Raw genomic sequence first — 12,363 nt, 5'->3', positions numbered from 1 at the left:
GAGCAATACAAGCTATTTCTCAAGATCCTTCTCACTCTATTCTGCCCCAAAGGGTATCTGCACCCCAGGATAAATCTTCCCTACTGCAGGTGAATGCTTTCCCCTAGCCATACCCATCACATCACTGGAGCTGAGGGCTGATTGGCTTTGCCAGACCTGTAGCCACGCCCATAGGCTTAGTAACATGGCTGCTCTCTCATGGAAGACAACTGAAGAAATAAAGGGTAAGTCTAGCCAATCTGGTTTTAATACTGTTCTGCTATCTAGATATGTCCCAGAACTCAGGTTCTGTTCTGTTTGGATCAACAGGTGACGGTTTTGGCAGCAGGGTATTGGAGGATTGCCTTACCCCCTTTCAGCCTGACGACGTGCCCATAGGGAACAGTTCTCACTTACCCCAGGAGGACTGGGATAACACTTCCACCATTCGACTTCCCCGGGCTCGGAAGTGTCAATCCATATACAGGATTGGTCAGTCCCAGTGTGCGTACGACTTTACCGACCCATCTAGCCCCACCCCACCCAGGGCATTTCAGTGCTCCGAATGCCAGCAGAGCTTTAGTGAGAGTGAGATGTTGCTTCTACACCAGTCAGTCCACACGCCATGGACGTGTAACCCACAGGAAGGGGGTGGTGGTGGGGTGTACATTCCCCAACAGCCTTCATCTGCCCTTCTCGGAGGCTGCCCGGTGGTGCCAGCACCTTATATATGTGGAGATTGCGGTAAGGGCTTCTCCAGCTCCTACAAACTCAAGATACACCAGAGAATCCACACAGGAGAGAGGCCATACAAGTGCCTTGTGTGTGAGAAACGTTTTCACAAAAGCGCCCACCTCAAGGTCCATCAGAGAACGCACACAGGGGAGAGGCCCTATGGGTGTCAGGTTTGTGGCAAGAGGTTCACCAAGTCCTACCATCTGAAGGTCCATCTGAGAACACACACAGGCGAGAGGCCATACCAGTGCCCAGAATGCCTCAAAACCTTCAGTGTCAACTCCCACCTAACGGTGCACCAGAGAACTCACACGGGGGAGAAACCCTTTGTTTGCTTTGAATGTGGCAAAAGCTTCCGGCAGAAAACCAGCCTTCTGGGCCACCAAAAATCGCACCAACGACTCGGGGAGCGTAGAAAGCTGACTTGGAAGACTCTTTGGCCTGAGAAATGATAGATGTTTCTAGCAAGAACTTGGGCATAGAAGTTACTTTATGAATGAGTGGCTCAGGCCATTGGGGCAGAAGCCACTTGGAGTTCTCCAAGCAGAAGGAACGACTGTCCAGGTCACCCCTCTTTCTGTGGCTTCAGATCCATGGCTAAAGGGAGGTTTCAGCGCTCCAGTGAGTGCATTAGAACCCAAAGGAGATACAAACTTCTCAGCACCTTGTTTGGAGGTCTCCCCTGTCCATTAATGAGTTCCCATTTATCTTTCTGTGTGTGATTCAGCCCCTTCACCGATAGGATCTCCTCTGGGAACTTGGTCCAGTCCTGCACGTGGCAGATGGTTCCAGAGAATTGGCACTTTATATTTCCCAGCTGCCATGGTTCTAGTTCATCTAATCCATGTTACACCCCTAATGGCAGCATCTTTAGGGATGTATTTTCTTCCTATCCTGGTGTTCAGGGTTCTCATGGGTTAATTTCTATTAAAAGTGAGTTTTCCCTTTTGTTTCTGCTAAGTGACCCAACTGGGTGACAGTAGCTGAGTTCTGTTCTGTTTAGCGGAAAGGTAGACTGTACAATGGTTGGTGAATGAGCGCTTGAGTGTTCTAGTGGTATTATGGACCCTACACACCGAAGGCTGAGCACTTGATAAAATGTCCACCAATGAAGAGTTTGCATAGTCACGCCCATTTATATTCCACCAATGAAGAGTTTGCATAGTCACGCCCATTTATATTCCACCAATGAAGAGTTTGCACAGTCACACCCATTTATATTCCACCAATGAAGAGTTTGCACAGTCACGCCCATTTATATTCCACCAATGAAAAGTTTGCACAGTCACACCCATTTATATTCCACCAATGGAGAGTTTGCAGAGTCACGCCCATTTATATTCCACCAATCAGAAGTTTGCACAGTCACACCCATTTATATTCCACCAATGAAGAGTTTGCACAGTCACACCCATTTATATTCCGCCAATGAAGAGTTTGCACAGTCACACCCATTTATATTCAGCCAATGAAGAGTTTGCACAGTCACACCCATTTATATTCCACCAATGAAGAGTTTGCACAGTCACGCCCATTTATATTCCGCCAATGAAGAGTTTGCACAGTCACACCCATTTATATTCCACCAATGAAGAGTTTGCACAGTCACGCCCATTTATATTCCGCCAATGAAGAGTTTGCACAGCCACGCCCATTTATATTCCGCCAATGAAGAGTTTGCACAGTCACACCCATTTATATTCCACCAATGAAGAGTATGCACAGTCACACCCATTTATATTCCACCAATGAAGAGTTTGCACAGTCACACCCATTTATATTCCACCAATGAAGAGTTTGCACAGTCACACCCATTTATATTCCACCAATGAAGAGTTTGCACAGTCACGCCCATTTATATTCCGCCAATGAAGAGTTTGCACAGTCACACCCATTTATATTCCACCAATGAAGAGTATGCACAGTCACACCCATTTATATTCCACCAATGAAGAGTTTGTGTTTGCACAGTCACACCCATTTATATTCCAACAATGATAAGTTTGCACAGTCACACCCATTTATATTCCACCAATGAAGAGTTTGCACAGTCACACCCATTTATATTCCACCAATGAAGAGTTTGCACAGTCACACCCATTTATATTCCACCAATGAAGAGTTTGCACAGTCACACCCATTTATATTCCACCAATGAAGAGTTTGCACAGTCACACCCATTTATATTCCACCAATGAAGAGTTTGTGTTTGCACAGTCACGCCCATTTATATTCCAACAATGATAACTTTGCACAGTCACGCCCATTTATATTCCAACAATGATACGTTTGCACAGGCACGCCCATTTATATTCCACCAATGATAAATTTGCACAGTCACACCCATTTATATTCCACCAATAAAGAGTTTGCACAGTCACACCCATTTATATTCCACCAATGGAGAGTTTGCACAGTCACACCCATTTATATTCCACCAATGAAGAGTTTGCACAGTCACATCCATTTATATTCCAACAATGATAAGTTTGTACAGTCACACCCATTTATATTCCACCAATGAAGAGTTTGCACAGTCACACCCATTTATATTCCACCAATGATAAGTTTGCACAGTCACGCCCATTTATATTCCACCAATGATAGGTTTGCACAGTCACACCCAATTATATTCCACCAATGGAGAGTTTGCACAGTCCCGTCCATTTATATTCCACCAATGAAGAGTTTGCACAGTCACACCCATTTATATTCCACCAATAGAGAGTTTGCACAGTCACACCCATTTATATTCCACCAATGAAGAGTTTGCACAGTCACACCCATTTATATTCCACCAATGGAGAGTTTGCACAGTCACGTCCATTTATATTCCACCAATGAAGAGTTTGCACAGTCACACCCATTTATATTCCACCAATGGAGAGTTTGCACAGTCACGTCCATTTATATTCCACCAATGAAGAGTTTGCACAGTCACATCCATTTATATTCCAACAATCAGAAGTTTGCACAGTCACGTCCATTTATATTCCACCAATGGAGAGTTTGCACAGTCACACCCATTTATATTCCACCAATGGAGAGTTTGCACAGTCACGTCCATTTATATTCCACCAATGAAGAGTTTGCACAGTCACACCCATTTATATTCCACCAATGAAGAGTTTGCACAGTCACGCCCATTTATATTCCACCAATGAAGAGTTTGCACAGTCACATCCATTTATATTCCAACAATCAGAAGTTTGCACAGTCACGTCCATTTATATTCCACCAATGGAGAGTTTGCACAGTCACGCCCATTTATATTCCACCAATGAAGAGTTTGCACAGTCACACCCATTTATATTCCACCAATGAAGAGTTTGCACAGTCACACCCATTTTTATTCCACCAATGAAGAGTTTGCACAATCACGTCCATTTATATTCCACCAATGAAGAGTTTGCACAGTCACACCCATTTATATTCCACCAATGGAGAGTTTGCACAGTCAAGTCCATTTATATTCCACCAATGAAGAGTTTGCACAGTCACGCCCATTTATATTCCACCAATCAGAAGTTTGCACAGTCACGTCCATTTATATTTCACCAATGGAGAGTTTGCACAGTCACGCCCATTTATATTCCACCAATGGAGTTTGCACAGTCACGCCCATTTATATTCCACCAATGAAGAGTTTGCACAGTCACACCCATTTATATTCCACCAATGAAGAGTTTGCACAGTCACATCCATTTATATTCCAACAATCAGAAGTTTGCACAGTCACGTCCATTTATATTCCACCAATGAAGAGTTTGCACAGTCACGCCCATTTATATTCCACCAATGAAGAGTTTGCACAGTCACGCCCATTTATATTCCACCAATGGAGAGTTTGCACAGTCACGCCCATTTATATTCCACCAATGAAGAGTTTGCACAGTCACACCCATTTATATTCCACCAATGAAGAGTTTGCACAGTCACACCCATTTATATTCCACCAATGGAGAGTTGCACAGTCACACCCATTTATATTCCACCAATGAAGAGTTTGCACAGTCACACCCATTTATGTTCCACCAATGGAGAGTTTGCACAGTCACGCCCATTTATATTCCACCAATGGAGAGTTTGCACAGTCACGCCCATTTATATTCCACCAATCAGAAGTTTGCGCAGTCACGTCCATTTATATTCCACCAATGAAGAGTTTGCAGTAACGTATTTATATTCCACCAATGAAATGCCAGAGCCACACCCATATATGGTCTAATCATATTACATTATGCTGAATAGTAAGTGACTTTATCTCTAATAACAGGGAAGTTCATATTGACTGTTACCCCCGTCCCCACCATGTTTCTCATACGAGTTTGTTGCTGTGCCCCCATAATGCGACTGTAGAACTGCCACTAATATTAGGGTTGCTCCGCCTCCAGGAATTGCCCCCCTCCCAGCGCTTTTTGTTAGAACTCTGGGATTTATTCATGTCAGTGGAAGTGTTATTGCCACAACCCTGCGGGGGGGGGGGGGGGTTTGTTGATAGGGTTTCTTTCTTTAAACATCGTAAAAAATATACATTTCACAACCTAAACCTTTTCCTTTTTTTGATGTTCTAAAGGACTCTATAATCAATATATATTATAACTCTGTTTGGCGCCTGTAGGGGAGGTCGGCAGGGAGAGGCCGGCGTTTGGCTCGAGCATTTTGTTTCTATATATATTATAATTCTGTTTGGCGCCTGTAGGGGAGCTCGGCAGGGAGAGGCCGGCGTTTGGCTCGAGCATTTTGTTTCTATATATATTATAATTCTGTTTGGCGCCTGTAGGGGAGCTCGGCAGGGAGAGGCCGGCGTTTGGCTCGAGCATTTTGTTTCTATATATATTATAATTCTGTTTGGCGCCTGTAGGGGAGCTCGGCAGGGAGAGGCCGGCGTTTGGCTCGAGCGTTTTGTTTCTATATATATTATAACTCTGTTTGGCGCCTGTAGGGGAGCTCGGCAGGGAGAGGCCGGCGTTTGGCTCGAGCGTTTTGTTTCTATATATATTATAATTCTGTTTGGCGCCTGTAGGGGAGCTCGGCAGGGAGAGGCCGGCGTTTGGCTCGAGCGTTTTGTTTCTATATATATTATAATTCTGTTTGGCGCCTGTAGGGGAGCTCAGCAGGGAGAGGCCGGCGTTTGGCTCGAGCGTTTTGTTTCTATATATATTATAACTCTGTTTGGCGCCTGTAGGGGAGCTCGGCAGGGAGAGGCCGGCGTTTGGCTCGAGCATTTTGTTTCTATATATATTATAACTCTGTTTGGCGCCTGTAGGGGAGCTCGGCAGGGAGAGGCCAGCGTTTGGCTCGAGCGTTTTGTTTCTATATATATTATAACTCTGTTTGGCGCCTGTAGGGGAGCTCGGCAGGGAGAGGCCGGCGTTTGGCTAGAGCGTTTTGTTTCTATATATATTATAACTCTGTTTGGCGCCTGTAGGGGAGGTCGGCAGGGAGAGGCCGGCGTTTGGCTCGAGCGTTTTGTTTCTATATATATTATAACTCTGTTTGGCGCCTGTAGGGGAGCTCGGCAGGGAGAGGCCGGCGTTTGGCTAGAGCGTTTTGTTTCTATATATATTATAACTCTGTTTGGCGCCTGTAGGGGAGGTCGGCAGGGAGAGGCCGGCGTTTGGCTCGAGCGTTTTGTTTCTATATATATTATAACTCTGTTTGGCGCCTGTAGGGGAGCTCGGCAGGGAGAGGCCGGCGTTTGGCTCGAGCATTTTGTTTCTATATATATTATAATTCTGTTTGGCGCCTGTAGGGGAGCTCGGCAGGGAGAGGCCGGCGTTTGGCTCGAGCGTTTTGTTTCTATATATATTATAATTCTGTTTGGCGCCTGTAGGGGAGCTTGGCAGGGAGAGGCCGGTGTTTGGCTCGAGCGTTTTGTTTCTATATATATTATTATTCTGTTTGGCGCCTGTAGGGGAGCTCGGCAGGGAGAGGCCGGCGTTTGGCTCGAGCATTTTGTTTCTATATATATTATAACTTTGTTTGGCGCCTGTAAGGGAGGTCGGCAGGGAGAGGCCGGCGTTTGGCTCGAGCGTTTTGTTTCTATATATATTATAATTCTGTTTGGCACCTGTAGGGGAGCTCGGCAGGGAGAGGCCGGCGTTTGGCTCGAGCGTTTTGTTTCTATATATATTATAATTCTGTTTGGCGCCTGTAGGGGAGCTTGGCAGGGAGAGGCCGACGTTTGGCTCAAGCATTTTGTTTCTATATATATTATGACTCTGTTTGGCGCCTGTAGGGGAGGTTGGCAGGGAGAGGCCGGCGTTTGGCTCGAGCGTTTTGTTTCTATATATATTATAACTCTGTTTGGCGACTGTAGGGGAGGTCGGCAGGGAGAGGCCGGCGTTTGGCTCGAGCGTTTTGTTTCTATATATATTATAACTCTGTTTGGCGCCTGTAGGGGAGCTCGGCAGGGAGAGGCCGGCGTTTGGCTCGAGCATTTTGTTTCTATATATATTATAATTCTGTTTGGTGCCTGTAGGGGAGCTCGGCAGGGAGAGGCCGGCGTTTGGCTCGAGCGTTTTGTTTCTATATATATTATAACTTTGTTTGGCGCCTGTAAGGGAGGTCGGCAGGTAGAGGCCGGCGTTTGGCTCGAGCGTTTTGTTTCTATATATATTATAATTCTGTTTGGTGCCTGTAGGGGAGCTTGGCAGGGAGAGGCCGGCGTTTGGCTAGAGCGTTTTGTTTCTATATATATTATAACTCTGTTTGGCGCCTGTAGGGGAGGTCGGCAGGGAGAGGCCGGCGTTTGGCTCGAGCGTTTTGTTTCTATATATATTATAACTCTGTTTGGCGCCTGTAGGGGAGCTCGGCAGGGAGAGGCCGGCGTTTGGCTCGAGCATTTTGTTTCTATATATATTATAATTCTGTTTGGCGCCTGTAGGGGAGCTCGGCAGGGAGAGGCCGGCGTTTGGCTCGAGCGTTTTGTTTCTATATATATTATAATTCTGTTTGGCGCCTGTAGGGGAGCTTGGCAGGGAGAGGCCGGTGTTTGGCTCGAGCGTTTTGTTTCTATATATATTATTATTCTGTTTGGCGCCTGTAGGGGAGCTCGGCAGGGAGAGGCCGGCGTTTGGCTCGAGCATTTTGTTTCTATATATATTATAACTTTGTTTGGCGCCTGTAAGGGAGGTCGGCAGGGAGAGGCCGGCGTTTGGCTCGAGCGTTTTGTTTCTATATATATTATAATTCTGTTTGGCACCTGTAGGGGAGCTCGGCAGGGAGAGGCCGGCGTTTGGCTCGAGCGTTTTGTTTCTATATATATTATAATTCTGTTTGGCGCCTGTAGGGGAGCTTGGCAGGGAGAGGCCGACGTTTGGCTCAAGCATTTTGTTTCTATATATATTATGACTCTGTTTGGCGCCTGTAGGGGAGGTTGGCAGGGAGAGGCCGGCGTTTGGCTCGAGCGTTTTGTTTCTATATATATTATAACTCTGTTTGGCGACTGTAGGGGAGGTCGGCAGGGAGAGGCCGGCGTTTGGCTCGAGCGTTTTGTTTCTATATATATTATAACTCTGTTTGGCGCCTGTAGGGGAGCTCGGCAGGGAGAGGCCGGCGTTTGGCTCGAGCATTTTGTTTCTATATATATTATAATTCTGTTTGGTGCCTGTAGGGGAGCTCGGCAGGGAGAGGCCGGCGTTTGGCTCGAGCGTTTTGTTTCTATATATATTATAACTTTGTTTGGCGCCTGTAAGGGAGGTCGGCAGGTAGAGGCCGGCGTTTGGCTCGAGCGTTTTGTTTCTATATATATTATAATTCTGTTTGGTGCCTGTAGGGGAGCTTGGCAGGGAGAGGCCGGCGTTTGGCTCGAGCGTTTTGTTTCTATATATATTATAATTCTGTTTGGTGCCTGTAGGGGAGCTCGACAGGGAGAGGCCGGCGTTTGGCTCGAGCATTTTGTTACTATATATATTATAACTCTGTTTGGCTCCTGTAGGGGAGGTTGGCAGGGAGAGGCCGGCGTTTGGCTTGAGCGTTTTGTTTCTATATATATTATAACTCTGTTTGGTGCCTGTAGGGGAGCTCGGCAGGGAGAGGCTGGCGTTTGGCTCGAGCGTTTTGTTTCTGTATATATTCTAATTCTGTTTGGCGCCTGTAGGGGAGCTCGGCAGGGAGAGGCCGGCGTTTGGCTCGAGCGTTTTGTTTCTATATATATTATAATTCTGTTTGGCGCCTGTAGGGGAGCTTGGCAGGGAGAGGCCGGAGTTTGGCTCGAGCGTTTTGTTTCTATATATATTATTATTCTGTTTGGCGCCTGTAGGGGAGCTCGGCAGGGAGAGGCCGGCGTTTGGCTCGAGCATTTTGTTACTATATATATTATAACTTTGTTTGGCGCCTGTAAGGGAGGTCGGCAGGGAGAGGCCGGCGTTTGGCTCGAGCGTTTTGTTTCTATATATATTATAATTCTGTTTGGCGCCTGTAGGGGAGCTCGGCAGGGAGAGGCCGGCGTTTGGCTCGAGCGTTTTGTTTCTATATATATTATAATTCTGTTTGGTGCCTGTAGGGGAGCTCGACAGGGAGAGGCCGGCGTTTGGTTCGAGCATTTTGTTTCTATATATATTATAACTCTGTTTGGTGCCTGTAGGGGAGCTCGGCAGGGAGAGGCCGGTGTTTGGCTCGAGCGTTTTGTTTCTATATATATTCTAATTCTGTTTGGCGCCTGTAGGGGAGCTCGGCAGGGAGAGGCCGGCGTTTGGCTCGAGCGTTTTGTTTCTATATATATTATAACTCTGTTTGGCGCCTGTAGGGGAGCTCGGCAGGGAGAGGCCGGCGTTTGGCTCGAGCGTTTTGTTTGTATATATATTATAACTCTGTTTGGTGCCTGTAGGGGAGCTCGGCAGGGAGAGGCCGGCGTTTGGCTCGAGCGTTTTGTTTCTATATATATTATAATTCTGTTTGGCGCCTGTAGGGGAGCTTGGCAGGGAGAGGCCGGTGTTTGGCTCGAGCGTTTTGTTTCTATATATATTATTATTCTGTTTGGCGCCTGTAGGGGAGCTCGGCAGGGAGAGGCCGGCGTTTGGCTCGAGCATTTTGTTTCTATATATATTATAACTTTGTTTGGCGCCTGTAAGGGAGGTCGGCAGGGAGAGGCCGGCGTTTGGCTCGAGCGTTTTGTTTCTATATATATTATAATTCTGTTTGGCGCCTGTAGGGGAGCTCGGCAGGGAGAGGCCGGCGTTTGGCTCGAGCGTTTTGTTTCTATATATATTATAATTCTGTTTGGTGCCTGTAGGGGAGCTCGATAGGGAGAGGCCGGCGTTTGGTTCGAGCATTTTGTTTCTATATATATTATAACTCTGTTTGGTGCCTGTAGGGGAGCTCGGCAGGGAGAGGCCGGTGTTTGGCTCGAGCGTTTTGTTTCTATATATATTCTAATTCTGTTTGGCGCCTGTAGGGGAGCTCGGCAGGGAGAGGCCGGCGTTTGGCTCGAGCGTTTTGTTTCTATATATATTATAACTCTGTTTGGCGCCTGTAGGGGAGCTTGGCAGGGAGAGGCCGGTGTTTGGCTCGAGCGTTTTGTTTCTATATATATTATTATTCTGTTTGGCGCCTGTAGGGGAGCTCGGCAGGGAGAGGCCGGCGTTTGGCTCGAGCATTTTGTTTCTATATATATTATAACTTTGTTTGGCGCCTGTAAGGGAGGTCGGCAGGGAGAGGCCGGCGTTTGGTTCGAGCGTTTTGTTTCTATATATATTATAATTCTGTTTGGCGCCTGTAGGGGAGCTCGGCAGGGAGAGGCCGGCGTTTGGCTCGAGCGTTTTGTTTCTATATATATTATAATTCTGTTTGGTGCCTGTAGGGGAGCTCGACAGGGAGAGGCCGGCGTTTGGCTCGAGCATTTTGTTTCTATATATATTATAACTCTGTTTGGTGCCTGTAGGGGAGCTCGGCAGGGAGAGGCCGGCGTTTGGCTCGAGCGTTTTGTTTCTATATATATTCTAATTCTGTTTGGCGCCTGTAGGGGAGCTCGGCAGGGAGAGGCCGGCGTTTGGCTCGAGCGTTTTGTTTCTATATATATTATAACTCTGTTTGGCGCCTGTAGGGGAGCTCGGCAGGGAGAGGCCGGCGTTTGGCTCGAGCGTTTTGTTTGTATATATATTATAACTCTGTTTGGTGCCTGTAGGGGAGCTCGGCAGGGAGAGGCCGGCGTTTGGCTCGAGCGTTTTGTTTCTATATATATTATAATTCTGTTTGGCGCCTGTAGGGGAGCTCGACAGGGAGAGGCCGGCGTTTGGCTCGAGCGTTTTGTTTCTATATATATTATAATTCTGTTTGGCGCCTGTAGGGGAGCTCGGCAGGGAGAGGCCGGCGTTTGGCTCGAGCATTTTGTTTCTATATATATTATAATTCTGTTTGGCGCCTGTAGGGGAGCTCGGCAGGGAGAGGCCGGCGTTTGGCTCGAGCATTTTGTTTCTATATATATTATAACTTTGTTTGGCGCCTGTAAGGGAGGTCGGCAGGGAGAGGCCGGCGTTTGGCTCGAGCGTTTTGTTTCTATATATATTATAATTCTGTTTGGCGCCTGTAGGGGAGCTCGGCAGGGAGAGGCCGGCGTTTGGCTCGAGCGTTTTGTTTCTATATATATTATAATTCTGTTTGGTGCCTGTAGGGGAGCTCGACAGGGAGAGGCCGGCGTTTGGTTCGAGCATTTTGTTTCTATATATATTATAACTCTGTTTGGTGCCTGTAGGGGAGCTCGGCAGGGAGAGGCCGGTGTTTGGCTCGAGCGTTTTGTTTCTATATATATTCTAATTCTGTTTGGCGCCTGTAGGGGAGCTCGGCAGGGAGAGGCCGGCGTTTGGCTCGAGCGTTTTGTTTCTATATATATTATAACTCTGTTTGGCGCCTGTAGGGGAGCTCGGCAGGGAGAGGCCGGCGTTTGGCTCGAGCGTTTTGTTTGTATATATATTATAACTCTGTTTGGTGCCTGTAGGGGAGCTCGGCAGGGAGAGGCCGGCGTTTGGCTCGAGCGTTTTGTTTCTATATATATTATAATTCTGTTTGGCGCCTGTAGGGGAGCTTGGCAGGGAGAGGCCGGTGTTTGGCTCGAGCGTTTTGTTTCTATATATATTATTATTCTGTTTGGCGCCTGTAGGGGAGCTCGGCAGGGAGAGGCCGGCGTTTGGCTCGAGCATTTTGTTTCTATATATATTATAACTTTGTTTGGCGCCTGTAAGGGAGGTCGGCAGGGAGAGGCCGGCGTTTGGCTCGAGCGTTTTGTTTCTATATATATTATAATTCTGTTTGGCGCCTGTAGGGGAGCTCGGCAGGGAGAGGCCGGCGTTTGGCTCGAGCGTTTTGTTTCTATATATATTATAATTCTGTTTGGTGCCTGTAGGGGAGCTCGATAGGGAGAGGCCGGCGTTTGGTTCGAGCATTTTGTTTCTATATATATTATAACTCTGTTTGGTGCCTGTAGGGGAGCTCGGCAGGGAGAGGCCGGTGTTTGGCTCGAGCGTTTTGTTTCTATATATATTCTAATTCTGTTTGGCGCCTGTAGGGGAGCTCGGCAGGGAGAGGCCGGCGTTTGGCTCGAGCGTTTTGTTTCTATATATATTATAACTCTGTTTGGCGCCTGTAGGGGAGCTTGGCAGGGAGAGGCCGGTGTTTGGCTCGAGCGTTTTTGTTTCTATATATATTATT

General features: G+C 47.1%; 1 protein-coding gene across 2 annotated transcripts in view; it reads left to right on the top strand.

Moving 5' to 3' along the window:
• Positions 1-1,678, top strand: part of LOC101731011 (zinc finger protein 436-like) — a 46,715-nt gene extending 45,037 nt beyond the window's left edge. For both annotated transcript variants that reach the window (XM_031901963.1, XM_031901964.1), the window contains one exon: positions 310-1,678. In XM_031901963.1, coding sequence (XP_031757823.1) covers positions 310-1,166 — 857 coding nt within the window. In that variant the 3' untranslated portion in view covers positions 1,167-1,678. The remainder of the gene's footprint in view (positions 1-309) is intronic.
• The last annotated feature ends 10,685 nt before the right edge of the window (positions 1,679-12,363 follow it).

This window comes from Xenopus tropicalis, chromosome 5, assembly GCF_000004195.4.
Source record: "Xenopus tropicalis strain Nigerian chromosome 5, UCB_Xtro_10.0, whole genome shotgun sequence".
Classification (NCBI taxonomy): domain Eukaryota; kingdom Metazoa; phylum Chordata; class Amphibia; order Anura; family Pipidae; genus Xenopus; species Xenopus tropicalis.
Note: the sequence above shows the minus strand (reverse complement) of the source record. Positions and strands in the feature narration are given on the sequence as shown.